The sequence below is a fragment of the Gallinula chloropus genome (assembly GCF_964237585.1).
Source record: "Gallinula chloropus genome assembly, chromosome: 1".
Taxonomy (NCBI): domain Eukaryota; kingdom Metazoa; phylum Chordata; class Aves; order Gruiformes; family Rallidae; genus Gallinula; species Gallinula chloropus.
Window position 1 is genome coordinate 1,255,485 of NC_140085.1, and position 14,280 is coordinate 1,269,764.

A 14,280-nucleotide genomic window follows, 5' to 3' on the forward strand; every position below is an offset into this window, starting at 1 on the left:
CTGTGCCTGGTTTGGGGGCTGCCCATTAGGAATCCTGCAGACCGGTTCGTTGTGTCTCAAAGGGTGTAACGAGGGCAGGTGGTCCTGAAGAGGAGAGATGGAAGAATCAGAGGGGTTTAACCTGCAGGATTGAATAGGGTTATGAGCTTTGACCTGCCAAAGTTGCCTTCCTAGAGGAAGGGAATGATTTATCCTGTGAGAGGGATGCGCTCACAGACGTGGAACCTGGCTGGGGGAGCTCAGGCTAGACATGGACAGTCCTAGCAAGCTGATGAATGAGACACGAACTGAATTAGTCTTGCAAACCTAAGAAATAAGATTAAAAATAAGAATTTCACTTTAAATTTGTGCTTTGCTCTGCCTTCCCTAGAATCAGCTTCCTCCAGGCAGGAGCAGGGCCTGGAATCTGCTGGGCCTGGAATCCGCTGGGCCTAGAATCAGCTTCCTATGGGCAGAAGCAGGGCCTGGAACAGGCTGCCCAGGGAGGGGGCTGAGTCCCCAGCCCTGGGGGTGTTGAACAGAGGGGAGATGAGGTGCTCAGGGAGCTGGTTTAGCACAGGATAGGAACGGCTGGACTCGATCTTAAAGGTCTTTTCCAACCTTGTGATCCTGTGATTTCCGGATGCGACAGGCCTGTGGCCTTTCTCCCCCAGTACAGTAAAAACAGTTGGCATTTAATCCAGCCTTTGGCCCACATTTGGTCTTCAACTGAGTTTTTAAGAGACCGTGACCGCCAGATTTTTCTGGTTTGTTTTGTTACTGAATAACCATTAGCCTTGGTTGTCCCTGGGAGCACTGCCAGAGAGCTTTGTGGGGCCTGTTCAGCAAGGAAGAGCCTCCACATGTGACATGATATAGTTGTCTTCCCCCTCCTGAGGTGGGATAGCACCTTTCCTGACAGAGCTTGGGTTCAGAGAGTGCAGGAATCCCAGAAAGACAGGGGATTTGGTGGTGGGGTCCTTCCATCAGCTGTGGAGTGGTTAAAACTCAAGTCACTTTGTTCTGATGAGAGTGGGGCCTGCTCCTGCCTGGAGGAAGCTGGAGGAGGGAAGGGGGAGATGAGATATCAGGGAGAAGTTCTTTGCAGAGAGAGTGGTGAGGGGCTGGAAGGGGCTGCCCAGAGAGGGGGTGGGTGCCCCATCCCTGGGGGTGTTCAAGGCCAGGTTGGCTGGGGCCCTGGGCAACCTTGTGTAGCTCCAGGCCTGGAGGTTGGTGTCCCTGCCTGTGGCAGGGGGGTTGGAGCTCTGTGATCCTTGGGGTCTTTTCCAACACAGGCCAATCTGTGATTCTATTATATGATTCTATGAAATGACTCTTCATCAGCTGCAGTTTTTGGTTGAGGGTGGAACTACAAACAAGGCCAAACAAAGCTGTGATTGAAGTACCGAGTTACTCAGCCCAGTTCACTTGACTCCTCTGACAGCTGCCTACAGGATCATAAAAATTACCCTGTAGATCTGCCCTGCTTGGGATCCTGAAGCCCATTGCCTCTTCTTTTTCATATGAACAAGCTTCCAGGCAAAATGGTTTGTTGGATAACATCTCTTGAGGCCAACATAAGGGACACTTTGAGTGTCCTCAGTGAAACAGGAATGAAAAAAACCCCAACAGAACAAAGTAACCTGATGCTGGCCAAGAGCAGGTGCTTCCAGGAAGATCTGAGGACATCCCTCAGGGAGGCTAAATAGGATACTTTGCTCCCTCTTTTCCATCCTGACAGCCCAGGTACAACCCATGCAGATGATCTGGAAGGAGTTTTAAGTGCTTGCAACGTGTCTCATGGTGCATATACCCCAGAGTCCTGCTGTCTCTTCCCAGGCTTGCGTGACAAGGGGAAGATAGAGCTAAAGGCTGTCACTCCTCATGCTGTAGAACTTTTAAAAATAGCCTTGGACATGTTAAAATTGATGGCAATGGATCGTAGCAGCTTCTCTGCTCCAGGAAACTCAGTGGTGCAGATTAAATAATTTATGGCTGCTTTGCTTTCATTTTTTTTTTAAGCTGTGAGCATGTAGAACGGTTGGTTGACATCGTGGTAGCAAAGAGGTGGGTGTAGGCTGAAAGATGTGGCCCTGAGGTTTGTAGTTCCTGTGGTTCTTGGTATGAGACCCAAACTAGTGAGGATTTATGGTGGAACTTCTAAATGTCCATCAATATTCTTGATACACAGCTGGAGGTGTGATTCTGAGTGTTGGGGCCTTTGGGTGGATGAAGTAGCTCATGGAACCAAGTGCTCCTTTAAAAGATGACCCTTACAGACCTTACCCCACTGGCTGGCAGAGCACTGGAGGGTGTGCTTCAGGTGTACAAAAAGAGCTCAGTGTTGGTGTTGACCTGTTGGGATTTGGTGCTTTGCTCCCAAGTGTGGTGCTTGTCGTCTTCTTGGGCAGATCTACTATGAAAACTTCTTTTGGGAGGGTGGGAGTGGTGAGGAACAGCAGCTGAAGGATACTGAGGGGCAGGCTTGTTGCTTGCTGGGAGGAAAGGCCATCTCTGGGAGCAGTTCTTCCATCCCACGTGTCTGCTCTGAAGGGATGTTGTCCAGAGGGACCTGGGACAGGCTGGAGAGGTGGGACCATGAGAACCACATGACGTTCAAGGCCAAGGGCAAGGTCCTGCACGTGGGTAGGGGCAATCCCCAGCACAGCTACAGGCTAGGTGGAGAGTGGATGGAGAGCAGCCCTGAGAAGGGCTTGGAGGTGCTGGGGGATGAGAAGCTCAACCTTACCCAGCAATGTGGGCTGGCAGCCCAGAAAGCCCCCCGTGTCCTGGGCTGCATCCCCAGCAGGGCTGGGAAAGGGGGATTCTGCCCCTCTGCTCCACTCTGGGACACAGACCCCCCTGCTGCTGCCTCCAGCTCGGGGGTCCCCAGGACAAGGGGCACATGGAACTGTTGGAGCGAGTCCTGAGGAGCCACGGAGATGATGGGAGGGCTGGAGCCTCTCTGCTCTGGAGCCAGGCTGGGAGAGCTGGGCTGGCTCAGCCTGGAGAAGAGAAGCTGCTGCTGGGGAGAGCTTTGAGCCCCTTCCCATCCCTTGAGGGGCTCCAGGAGAGCTGGAGAGGGGCTGGTGCCCAGGGCAGGGAGGGCCAGGCCCAGGGGAACAGCCTTCAGCTGCAGGAGGGGGATGGAGAGGGGCTGGGGGGCAGAAATCCTTCCTGGGGAGGGGGGAGGCCCTGGCACAGGGTGCCCAGAGAAGCTGGGGCTGCCCTGGGATCCCTGGCAGGGTTCAAGACCAGGTTGGATGGTGCTTGGGGCACCCTGGGCTGGTGGGAGGTGTCCCTGCCCATGGCACTGGGTGGGCTTTAAGGTCCTTTCCCACCCAAACCAGTCTGGGGATGCTGTGATTCTGTAAGAAGCACTGCTGGCCTCCTGTGCTGTGGCTGTCCTTGGCTTCTGGATACCACGTCTGGGGGCTCCCAGGGGATCCCCAGGTGCACTTGGGGTAGGTGTGGAGGGAACATACTCCAAACATGCCCAGTAAGGAGTTCTCCTTTGTCATCCAAGGACATCTGAAGTCTTACAGCAAAGAACCTGGGTGTCCTTTGATCTGTGCAAGGAATACAGATTGCTCTGGGTAGACACCCCTTTTCCAGGGGAGCTGAATCCTTGGCAAGCTGTGAGTAGCCACTGCAAGGATGTGTCATGTCAGCATCCAGTCTCCTTAGTTCTGTTTGTCATCTGCTGCCAGCCCTCCTGGGTAAGCTCTCTGGGGACACAGAGCTTTCTTTGGGTCCCTCCTTTCTTCAGTTGGTCCCTCTCATCTTTAAAGCATTGAGTCTCTCACGGGGATTCCTCTTGCCTTGTGGTGTCCCATCTCATGGGAATGATGCTCCCTGCCCCAGCCTCTGCAGCTCCTGTTCTGTGCAGGCAGGAGACATCATCCATCAGGGTCTAAGCAGCATGGGGACACCCCCCAAGAAGGGGTTCCTCAGTGCTTGGGACCTGAGGATGGGGCACCAGGGTCCTTTGCTGTTGATACCATATTGGCTCCAGCAGCCTGAAGGAAACCTGAGACCTTGAGGGCTCAGAGCTGCCTTCAGGGTTCTTAATGAGCCCCTGTCAAACAGATTGGAGCAGCTGCCTCTGGAGTGTGAGTGAGCAGGTTAATAATGGGTGTCAAACAGGTTGGAGCTGCCTGTGTCACTGGGTGGAGAAGCTGAAGCTCCCTGGGTTCAGCTTCACCTTCCAGCCAACTCTCAGAGCTTTTCCAGGTCTGCCAAGGCCACCAGCTGCTCCACAGGCTCTCTGTGTCCCTACTCCAGCTCCTGAAGTGTGGAAAAACCCCATGATGCTGCTGCAGAGCTCTTGGGGAATATTGTCCCTTCCATCTGAAGGATGGAAGCACAGAGGGGCTGTAGAGATGCTCTTCAGGACAACCAAGCTCTGCAGAGCATGGTCTTGAACGTGAAGCCCTCAGCTCTCTGGCATTAGACATGTCCTTTAGCAGTGCATCCACCTGTGGTTGTTGTAGGGAATAACCAGCAGTGACTTGTGCTCTGGGAGGAGAGATGTTCCTTGTGGACCTGGTTCCTTAGGAGGAATTCAAGAAGCAGACAGCTGGGGCAGCTGCTGAGCTGGGACTGGGGTGTGGCGTCCCCATTTCCATGCAGGAGCTCACCTCTGAGCACAGAGGGATGGTGCTGGTCCCTCTTCCTTCACTTCCTTTAATCCAGGGGAGGGATGTGGCATCTCAGAACCTTCATACCTGGAAAGATAACAGGTTTGCAGCTGAAATTCCCCAACAGCCCCATGAGCAGGACACTCCTCCACGTGGCCTGCAGTGTGGAGGATATCCATCAGGAATGCTGAGGTTGGATTGCTTCTTCCCACAAAATGAAGCTGCTTCCTCAGTGTGAGGTGGGGAAGAGGAGATAGGGAGAGGAAGACCTGGAAAGTGAGGCTGAGCACCCCTTCCTCAGCCCAGAGGTGACCGTGGAAGCCACACAACCCACACCTGGCACCAGTTCCTCTACCTGCCTGCAGGAATCCCAGTAAACCAGTTTGCTTTCTTGCTGGACAGCCTCCTGCTCGCTCCTGGCTGCAGTGCAAGGTGTTGGTCAGGGCATCTGGACCCTGTGTGGTTTGGGCCCTGCTGTGAGACACTTTCTGTGGGTGACCTGCAGTGTGGTGGCCTTCCTCCCCACGGAGGGGTCCCTGTGGGTCCTTCTCAGCTCAGTCTGTGATGGTTGTTCTGCTCTACTGGTTTAAATTCTCAGGCCTTTGTTTCTTAAAGTCAGGCTGTGCAGTGGTGGCATCCCAGTGGTGGCATCCCAGTGGCTTTTGGGCTCTAGGTCACCATGGTACTTTGGCAGTAAATCCAATCATAGAACAGTCTGGGTGGGAAGAGGGACCCCAGGGGTCACAGAGTCCCCCTGACACAGTCAGGGCCACCAACCTCCAGGCATGATCCAGACAAGGCTGCCCCTGTCCTGTTAAGTGAGATACACCATATGGGGGAGGATGTAGGTCCTCCAGCTATGAGCATGGGTGATGTTGGTGGAGGAGCCTTGATATCATACTTGGTTTGGTGAGTCTTGCCCATCACCGTGGTGTCACATCAGCTGCTTTCACACCTTGGTGGATACATGCTGCCTTGGCAGGACAAGGGGGCTGGAGTGAAGCTGGAGGAGGGAAGGGTGAGATGAGATATTAGGGGAAGGCTCTTTACAGAGAGATTGGTGAGGGGCTGGAAGGGGCTGCCCAGAGAGGGGGTGGATGCCTCTCCTGTGAAGAGAGGCTGAGGGAGCTGGGCTGGTTCAGCCTGGAGAAGAGAAGGCTGTGGGGGGACCTCATTGCACCTTCCAGTCCCTGAAGGGACCCCAGGAACAGGAGGGGAATGGGCTTGTTAAAGGGCAGAGACTGGCAGGACAAGGGGGCTGGAGTGAATCTGGAGGAGGGAAGGGGGAGATGAGATATTGGGGGGAAGTTCTTTGCAGAGAGAGTGGTGAGGGGCTGGAAGGGGCTGCCCAGAGAGGGGGTGGGTGCCCCATCCCTGGGGGTGTTCAAGGCCAGGTTGGCTGGGGCCCTGGGCACCCTTGTGTAGCTCCAGACCTGGAGGTTGGTGTCCCTGCCCTGTGGCAGGGGGGTTGGAGCTCTGTGACCCTTGGGGTCCCTCCCAACCCATCCCACTCTGGGATTCTTTGCTCCCGGCACCACCGTAACCAATGACATCCCAACCACCACCCAACCAGCCATCATCCCTAACTCACCCACCCTCTGCCTGCTGAATCCATCCCACTTACCCTGTCTCTCTTTCCTTTCCCACCACAGAATACATTCAGAAATATGCAACAGAAGAAGCACTAAAAGAACAGGAAGAAGGCACCGGGGACAGCTCGTCCGAGAGCTCCATGTCCGACTTCTCGGAAGACGAAGCTCAGGACATGGAGTTGTAGTAAAAGAGGCAACCTGCTTTTCAGAGAGACTCTTTAATTTCCTAACCATGAGAAGCAGACTATAATATTCATATTTAAACAAAGCAATTTTTTTTATTACTAAACAAGGTTTTTATGAATAATAGCATTGATATATATATATATCACCCTTTAGATCCTGATTTTTTTTGTTGTTCTCTCTCTCTCTCTCTCTTTCTTGGTCATTTCTCAATCCTGAGGTGCATTAAGTGCATTCCCACATTCCATTTTGGTAGCAATATGCAGCCTGAATGCATGCATTCAAATTCCACTTTTGGCCAAGTCAACTTTGTTGTGCTACTGAACTTTTCAGCTACAAACAAAACGAAACAAAAACCCCAACCAAACCCAACCAAACCAGCTGCCCTGGTTAGGTAGGGAGCTAGCAAAGAGATACTCACTTTCCTTTGCTCCATGTTCCCAAAGATGCCACCTCTTGGAATGATAGGAAAGCTTCTGAGGGGGAGAAATGATGCATGGATTGGTGTAGATCTGAGAGTGGAATCAAAGGTGTTCCTTCAGGTCGACCTTGCTGATGGTGTTTCACATGGAGTCACATTGGAAAAGGAAATAAAAATGAACTGATCCTAGAGCTGCATGGAGCTCCTCAGAGCAGTTGAAGCTTCAAAGTTTTGACTTGGATTTTAAGTCTGATTTTGGGTTTTTTTTTGGAGATGTGGACTCCTCCTGCCTGCCCTTCTGTGAACCTGGAGGGACTGACAACCACTGGTCTTACTTGCTTCTTTTGTTTTTGGGGGGGGTGGGGGGACATTTTTCAGAGCCTTCAGCTGGATGTTCTTCAGTTTTGTTTCTTGGGCTGGATTATGAGCTGTTCCCTTTTTTTTGGGGGGGGAGGAAAAAAAAACACCCTGAAATGCAAAAAAACCCCCAAAACAACCCACCCACCCTACCAAAACCCCCCAACCCCCAACTGATGCTCTCCTGAACGCTGCTTTGATTTAGCTGGAGCACATAATGAACTCAAAACCCCCTCTTTACTTTGCTGATAGCTTTTTGGAGACTGCCACCCTTTAACAGCTTCACCTTGGCTTGGGTTCCTCTTGCTTGAAGTTCAAAACACCTCACAAAACACTCTTCCATCTCTCCTAAGAGGCTTCCTCTGACCAGATGGATTAACCTTGCTGAGAGCTTCAGATCCAGGAAGATCAGCCCCCTTGGCTGTAGCCCATGAATCCATCAGCACTGATGTATCTTTATTATTATTATTATTTTCCTTATAATTTTTCCCTTTTCCTTCCCTTTTCCCTGCCAGCTTTGGTAGCCATCTGCTTGTGTGTGGACAACAGGATTAAGATTTCTTTAAAAGTTAATGGAATATGATCTAGAAAGGAAAAAAAAATGAATAATAATAATAATGAGATGAATAAAAGGAAAAAAAAATACAACAAAACCCTAAAAGCACCAACTGAGGAAGCAAAATGAATTGGCTCTGGTTGGGTTGCTTTGTTCTCCTGCTTGGGGTTGGGTGGGTTGGGGGGTTGGTTTGGTGGTTTTTCTCTTTTCCTTTTCCTTTTTCTTTTCCAGGATGCTTCCAAACTGAGGTATTTTTGGGTTCTCCTGGTGTCTTTCCAGCTGCCTGAGGTTTTTTTTTTCCTTTGGTGTTTCTTTTTAACCCTATGAAATCTTAACCTGGGAAATCCCCCCCTACCTGGGATGGATGCTGGGATACTTGAATTTGGGGAAAACTCTGTGGTGGAGATTGAAACTAAGATGGAATTTTGGTTTTAAAGCTGAATGTTACCTGCTGTATTGTATTTTTTGGGGGGGGGGGGGGTTGGTTTGTTTTCTGAGGGGTTTGGACAAGATTTAAACCATAAATCTGGTGTGGGATGGGGAATCAACCCCCCCATCCTCCCCCTTGGCCATCCTTCAGCAGACTTTGGAGACATCAGGCTGGTCCCATCATGGTTTGCCCTGGAATTGGGGGGGGTTGAGTGGTGGGTTTGGGTGCTGGATGGAGGGAAGGATGATTTCTCTTTTAATTTCACCTGTGGAAACACCACCAAACGTTGAGTCACTGGGAGGGGGGTTGGAAGGTTACAATCCTCTTATTTTCCCCCCAACTCATAAAGCACAATCAACTTGATTCCCTTCATCATTTCTCTTTCCTTTGGGGGGGAAAAATAAACCTAACCCCCCAAAAAAACCCTCTCAGAGCCCCCTTTTCCCTTCAGCACCATTTTTCCCCCTACCAAACCCATGACACCATTTCCCTTCCCATTAATTACAGGCAAGAAACAGGTTTTTCCTTCCCCCCCCCCCTTAATTTTCATTTTAAAGCAGTAATATTTAGGGCTGTGGCTAGTGACTGTGCTGAAGTTCTCTATCTAGCATTTGTGGCTTGTTGGGAGGGTGATATTAACTATTTAACATGTAATGATGTACTTAACTCTTATCTAGCACGCTGTTTTATTTCCTCATTACTTTTGGGGGTGGGGAGGGAAGGGGAGGGCAGGGGAGGGGGGGGGACACCCACGTTTTAACTTGCTTACCTGCTGACCTAGCAGTTTGCTTGTGCTATAACCTTTACTTGTAGGTGCTACTTTAGGAGTAGAGTTAAGTGCTGGGTGGTGAAATCAATTTAAAAGAAAAAAAAAACAAAAAAAAAGAGCAAACCCCCCCCCCAAACAAACAAAAAAAACCCCAAAAACACAATAAAAATTTGTATTTTTTCAATATTGTATAAAAAAAGTGTTCTAATTACCTCACACACACCCCCTGCCCCTTCCTTTGCAGGGTTTTTCCATCCCATAATGTGGATTTAGTTGATCCTTTCCCTGTTACAAACAGGGATCCCCATCCCACCCACCCCCCAAAAATAAATGAGAGAGCGGAGCCAGCCCATGGTGTGAGGATGGGGTGAAGCTCAGGGGGCTTTGGGCAGGATGGTGGCTCCACAAAACCAGCCACAGCCCCCTCCCCTCCCCTGGCTCTTCCCCACACTCCCCAGGGGTAGCACTGGGGGGGGGATGAAGATTCACCACCCCAGCACCCCAAACGCTGCCTGCAATGGAGACATCCCTTAAAGATGCTTCCAGGGGATGAGGTGGGATGGGGAACACTTGCTCCTGGCTGCCTTGCACCCCTCTGCTCCCCCTCCATCCTGTTCCACCTCCCCCTTTGGTTTTTCCCCCCATGAACCCCCCTTTCTTTCTCCCAAAAGAACCCCCCAAACCTCCTCCCCAGGCAGCTCCTAACTAAAACTCCACTGCAATAGGCTGCAAGAGAAGGTGGGGCCATGGTGAAGCGAGGTAGAGCTTGGGGAGAGGGGGCTGTGGTTTATTTTGGGGTGGGATTTGAGGGGTTTTTTGGTCATCTTGAGGGTTTGGGGGGGGTCAGAAACCGGCGCTGGGGTCACCTCAGGTGCTCTCAGGGTGCTGGGATGTTCCTCAGCCAGCTTGAGCTGGACCCCAAGTTGAGTTCCCCGCTGCCACCACTCGCCACAGCCCCTTGGCACCGGTTTGGAAACAACCTTTGGCTTCTCTCCCTGTAGTCCCCCCCCTTCCTTGTGTGACAAGCCCAGTTGCCACCAGTGTCCTGTGGAGGTCAGTTGGCCACTCACCCTCCGAATTTTCCCTCCAGGACGAGTTTTCCCCGACCCCACAGGCTGGTTTGGTGGATGCAGATGGCTGGTGACATGGAGCTGGGCTGGAGCAGAGCTTTGCCCTCATCTGGGGAGAACACACCCCCATCCTCCTGCCTCCCCATGTCCATGGTTGACTCCCACCCCATCTTCACACGTCCCCCCCATCCCTTACAACACCCCAGAGAGCCGGGGCTCCCCTTCCCATCCCCACCACCAGCAGGGACCCTCCTCACAGGCCACCAGGAAGCCTGGGAGGTGTTGAATTTTTAACCTCTCTCCTTTTTTTTTTTGCTTGTTGCTTCTTTTCCTCTCCCCCAAGTTCTGCTGGGACTTCAGCAGGGGTGTTCAGAGCATGAGAAATGGCCACGACTTCACAGCCCGTGTTTGGTGTGATGCTTGAAGAGAGCGGGGTGGTTTCTTTGTACCTTCCTTTGAGTCAGCTCAGTCTTTTCTTTGATTTCAGGGGTTTTGGGGTTGGTTTTTTTCCTCCTCCTCCTCCTCTTTTTCTTCTTGTGGCGTCGCTGTAGTGGGCGCATCTGCCACCCCTGAGGAACGGGCTCTTCTCCACGAGTAGAAACTTCCCCCATAGTTGTGTATAATTAAAGAACTGTAAACTTTTTTTAAAATAAAATATGTATATACCTTGAGGCTTGGCTGGTGCTTGGGCATAGAACCACAGACTGGGCTGGGTTGGGAGGGACCCCAAGGATCACAGGGTTCCAACCCCCCTGCCACAGGCAGGGACACCAACCTCCAGGCCTGGAGCTACACAAGGTTGCCCAGGGCCCCAGCCAACCTGGCCTTGAACACCCCAAGGGATGGGGCACCCACCCCCTCTCTGGGCAGCCCCTTCCAGCCCCTCACCACTCTCTCTGCAAAGAACTTCCCCCCAATATCTCATCTCCCCCTTCCCTCCTCCAGCTTCACTCCAGCCCCCTTGTCCTGCCAGTCTCTGCCCTTTAACAAGCCCATTCCCCTCCTGTTCCTCTGCTCCCTTCAGGGACTGGAAGGTGCAATGAGGTCCCCCCACAGCCTTCTCTTCTCCAGGCTGACCCAGCCCAGCTCCCTCAGCCTCTCTCCATAGGGGAGCTGCTCCAGCCCCCTGAGCATCTCTGTGGCTCCTCTGACCCCTCTCCAACAGCCCCACATCTTTCTTGTCCTGGGGCCCCAGCTCTGGCCACAGGACTCCAGCTGGGGCCTCACAGGGCAGAGCAGAGAGGGACAATCCCCTCCCTGTCCCTGCTGCCACCCCTCTGCTGATGGAGCCCAGGATCCCATCGCCCTTCCCAGCTGCCAGAGCCACTGCTGGCTCAGGGGAAGCTTCTCCCCCACCAGAACCCCCAGGTCCTTCTCAGCAGGGCTGCTCTCCAGGAGCTCTTGGCTACTCTCCAGGAGCTCTTAAGCTCCTGGTCTCACAGGAGAGACCCCAGACCCTTGCTCTGTTCCCTCTGCATCCCACCAGAACTTCACCCGTGGCCCATCCATGCCAGAGCCAAACCATTCTGGGGCATCTCCTGCCTGGAGATGATGTGCTGGAGGTGGAAGGAGAGGTTCTTGCACACCCCCGATGTGCTGAGGGCAGCACTTGGGGTCCCCAGCTCCTCCTGTGCCAGCAGCTGGCTGATGTCCTTCCACATCTGGTCCTTCCATCTCTGGTCCTTCCATGTCTGGTCCTTCCATGTCCCGTGACCGTGGCCAGGCTGTTGGATCCAGTTTTTAGGGTCTTGGGCTGGAAGTGAAGGCTGAGTGTTCCCCATCCCTCCACCCCTGTCCCCCCACCCATGCAGCCCCGTAGGGTGAGTTCCTCTCAAGGCTTCTTCTTGCAGGGGACAAGTCATCCCAGATCCTGCTGCCTCCAACGCCACAGCCACCCTGGGCCTGTCATTCCAGAGGAGGTGGCTGCTTTGCCTTGATGTGACCTGGGGCTCAGGGTGATGTATTGAGGGGGGGTCACCAGGAGTGGGAGCAGTTGGAGGACCCCTCAGCTGACGTGTCTGGGCTGTGCCTGGGACAGGGGACACCAGCCCAGCGTGTGGCTTGTCCCCATCCTGCTTTGACTTGCTGCTGTCCCGGGTTTGCTGGAGCTGGGCGAGACCTTCCTCTCCATCCTCCTCCTCCTCCTCCTCCTCCTCGCACCTTTCCCCCCACCCCAGCCAGAGCTGTTGGTCACCCCGGGGACCCAGTTTGGGGATGAGGCGACTGGACCACGTCGTGCCAGTGCCACCTGCTGCCAGCACCCAGCCCGGCAGCCCCGGGCACCCTCGGCGGGGGGGTGCTGGGTGCCGGGACACGCGCCCTGCCCCGGTGCCACCAGCCCCCGGCTCTGCCCCTTGCCCCGGGAGGGGAGCAGGGACGGGGCGGGGGGAGCCTTGTACCCCTCCCTCCGTGTCCCCACTTTCGGGGGAGGGTGCAGGGCCGGCTGTGGGTGGCACTGTCCCCTCTGCCCAGCAGGTGGCCCCCGTGTCCCACCAGTATCCTCCCACTCTGCCCAGTACGGGGTAGCGCTGGCCCCGGTGCTGGGTTCTCTCTCCCTGTCCCCTGGGTGCCAAGGGCCACCCACCGCCCTCCCTCGGAGGTTGGGGGTCGGCTCGGCCTGGCCGAGCTCCCGTGGGACCCCAGGAGGTGGGTGCTGCTTGGGAGGGGGAGTGTCAGTGCTGAGGTGACGTGGGGGACAAGGAACCCCCCCATGGGTGCTGCTCGGTGCTCCCGGGAGCACCCAGAGGCTTCGTCCTGCCCCATCTGTGTCGGTGCCAAAGGGCATCAAACACTGAGCCTGGGTCCCCCCGGGCTCTGGGTGCCGTCCCCGGGGGGCTCTGGGTGCCACCTCACAGGGCTCTGGGTGCCATCCCTGGGGGGCTCTGGGTGCCACCTCACAGGGCTCTGGGTGCCACCTCACAGGGTTCTGGGTGCCATCCCTGGGGGGGCTCTGGGTGCCACCTCACAGAGCTCTGGGTGCCATCCCCGGGGGACTCTGGGTGCCACCTCACAGGGCTCTGGGTGCCATCCCTGGGGGGCTCTGGGTGCCATCTCACAGGGCTCTGGGTGCCATCCCCATGGGATTCTGGGTGCTATACCCAAGGGGCTCTGGGTGACACCCCCTTGGGACTCTGGGAGCCATCCCTGAGGGGCATTGGGTGACACCCCCATGGGACTTGGTGCCATACATGAGGGGCTCTGGGTGCCATCCCCAAGGGGACCTGTGTGCCATCTCCATGGCAGTCTGGGTGCCATCCCTGCAGGGTGGGTGACACCTCCATGGCCCCACAGTCCCTGTGACGGAGGGGACAAGCCAGCACTGGCAGGTCCTGGGGCTGCTCACAGCGTGTTTCCTCCCCTCCCACCTTTGTCCCATGCCAGGTGCCAGGACCTCTCATGGTGGGAACCACTCCCTATCCCCCTCTAGGACCCAAAACCCTTGAGGACCGCCCTAGCTGAGGGGTGCTGCTCCCCCAGCTGGAAGTGACCCCAAGGGATGCCAGCCCAGACCACCAACCCCGGTGGGTGGGTGGGGAGGAGGACGGGGGGGTGTAACATGCACATCCGAGCCCCAGGCGGGCACAGAGCTGGTGGTGACCCCGATGGCCACGGGGGACACCTGAGCCCTCTCCTTCTGCCCCGTGCAGGCTCCAGTTACGGCCTGAATTGTTCCCCCTGGCTGGAAGAAATGCCGTCAGCGCCGCGGATCGGTGGCCATTACTAATGCATGATGCTCCGGCGGGACACGGCTGCGCCTCACCCCCCAGCAGGCTTGGGCAGCCCCCCCGTCCTCCTCCAAGCCTCCTGTACCCATTGTGGGGGTTAAAGAGGGACAATTCTAGCTTTGGAGAAGGGTTTTGCTCCCTCCAGGCCTCAAACGCTGGTGTGGGCTGGGGCTGGAGGTGGTGGGGCTGGAGCCATGGCCAAAGGGGTCTTGGGGGTCTTGAGCAAGAAGGGCCCTGATGTCTCTGCTGGGTGACCAGGAGCAGACCTGCAGAGGACACCCACAGCTCAGCACATGTTTGCTGACCCATAGCTCAGCACCAGTGACCCCGACCCTCCTGCAGACACAGGCTCTTGCTCCCCCAAATTTCCTCCTGCCCAATTTTTCCCTCTTTTTTTTCCATATTAGAAGTTTTCCCTCCTCCCCTCCAGCCCCACTTTTCCTCTCCCCAGCTGAGCACAGTGATGCTGAACCTGGCAGCATCACCCCTCTCCCGCTCTAGTCCAACCCACCAGGGTGGGATGCTCATGATGCTCATCCCTGCACATCCCACCTTAGA

General features: G+C 54.8%; 1 protein-coding gene across 2 annotated transcripts in view; it reads left to right on the plus strand.

Moving 5' to 3' along the window:
• The window catches only part of UBE2H (ubiquitin conjugating enzyme E2 H), a 61,127-nt gene extending 53,243 nt beyond the window's left edge, over nt 1–7,884 (plus strand). For both annotated transcript variants that reach the window (XM_084279039.1, XM_084279040.1), the window contains one exon: nt 6,272–7,884. In XM_084279039.1, coding sequence (XP_084135165.1) covers nt 6,272–6,396 — 125 coding nt within the window. In that variant the 3' untranslated portion in view covers nt 6,397–7,884. The remainder of the gene's footprint in view (nt 1–6,271) is intronic.
• Nucleotides 7,885–14,280: the final 6,396 nt, after the last annotated feature.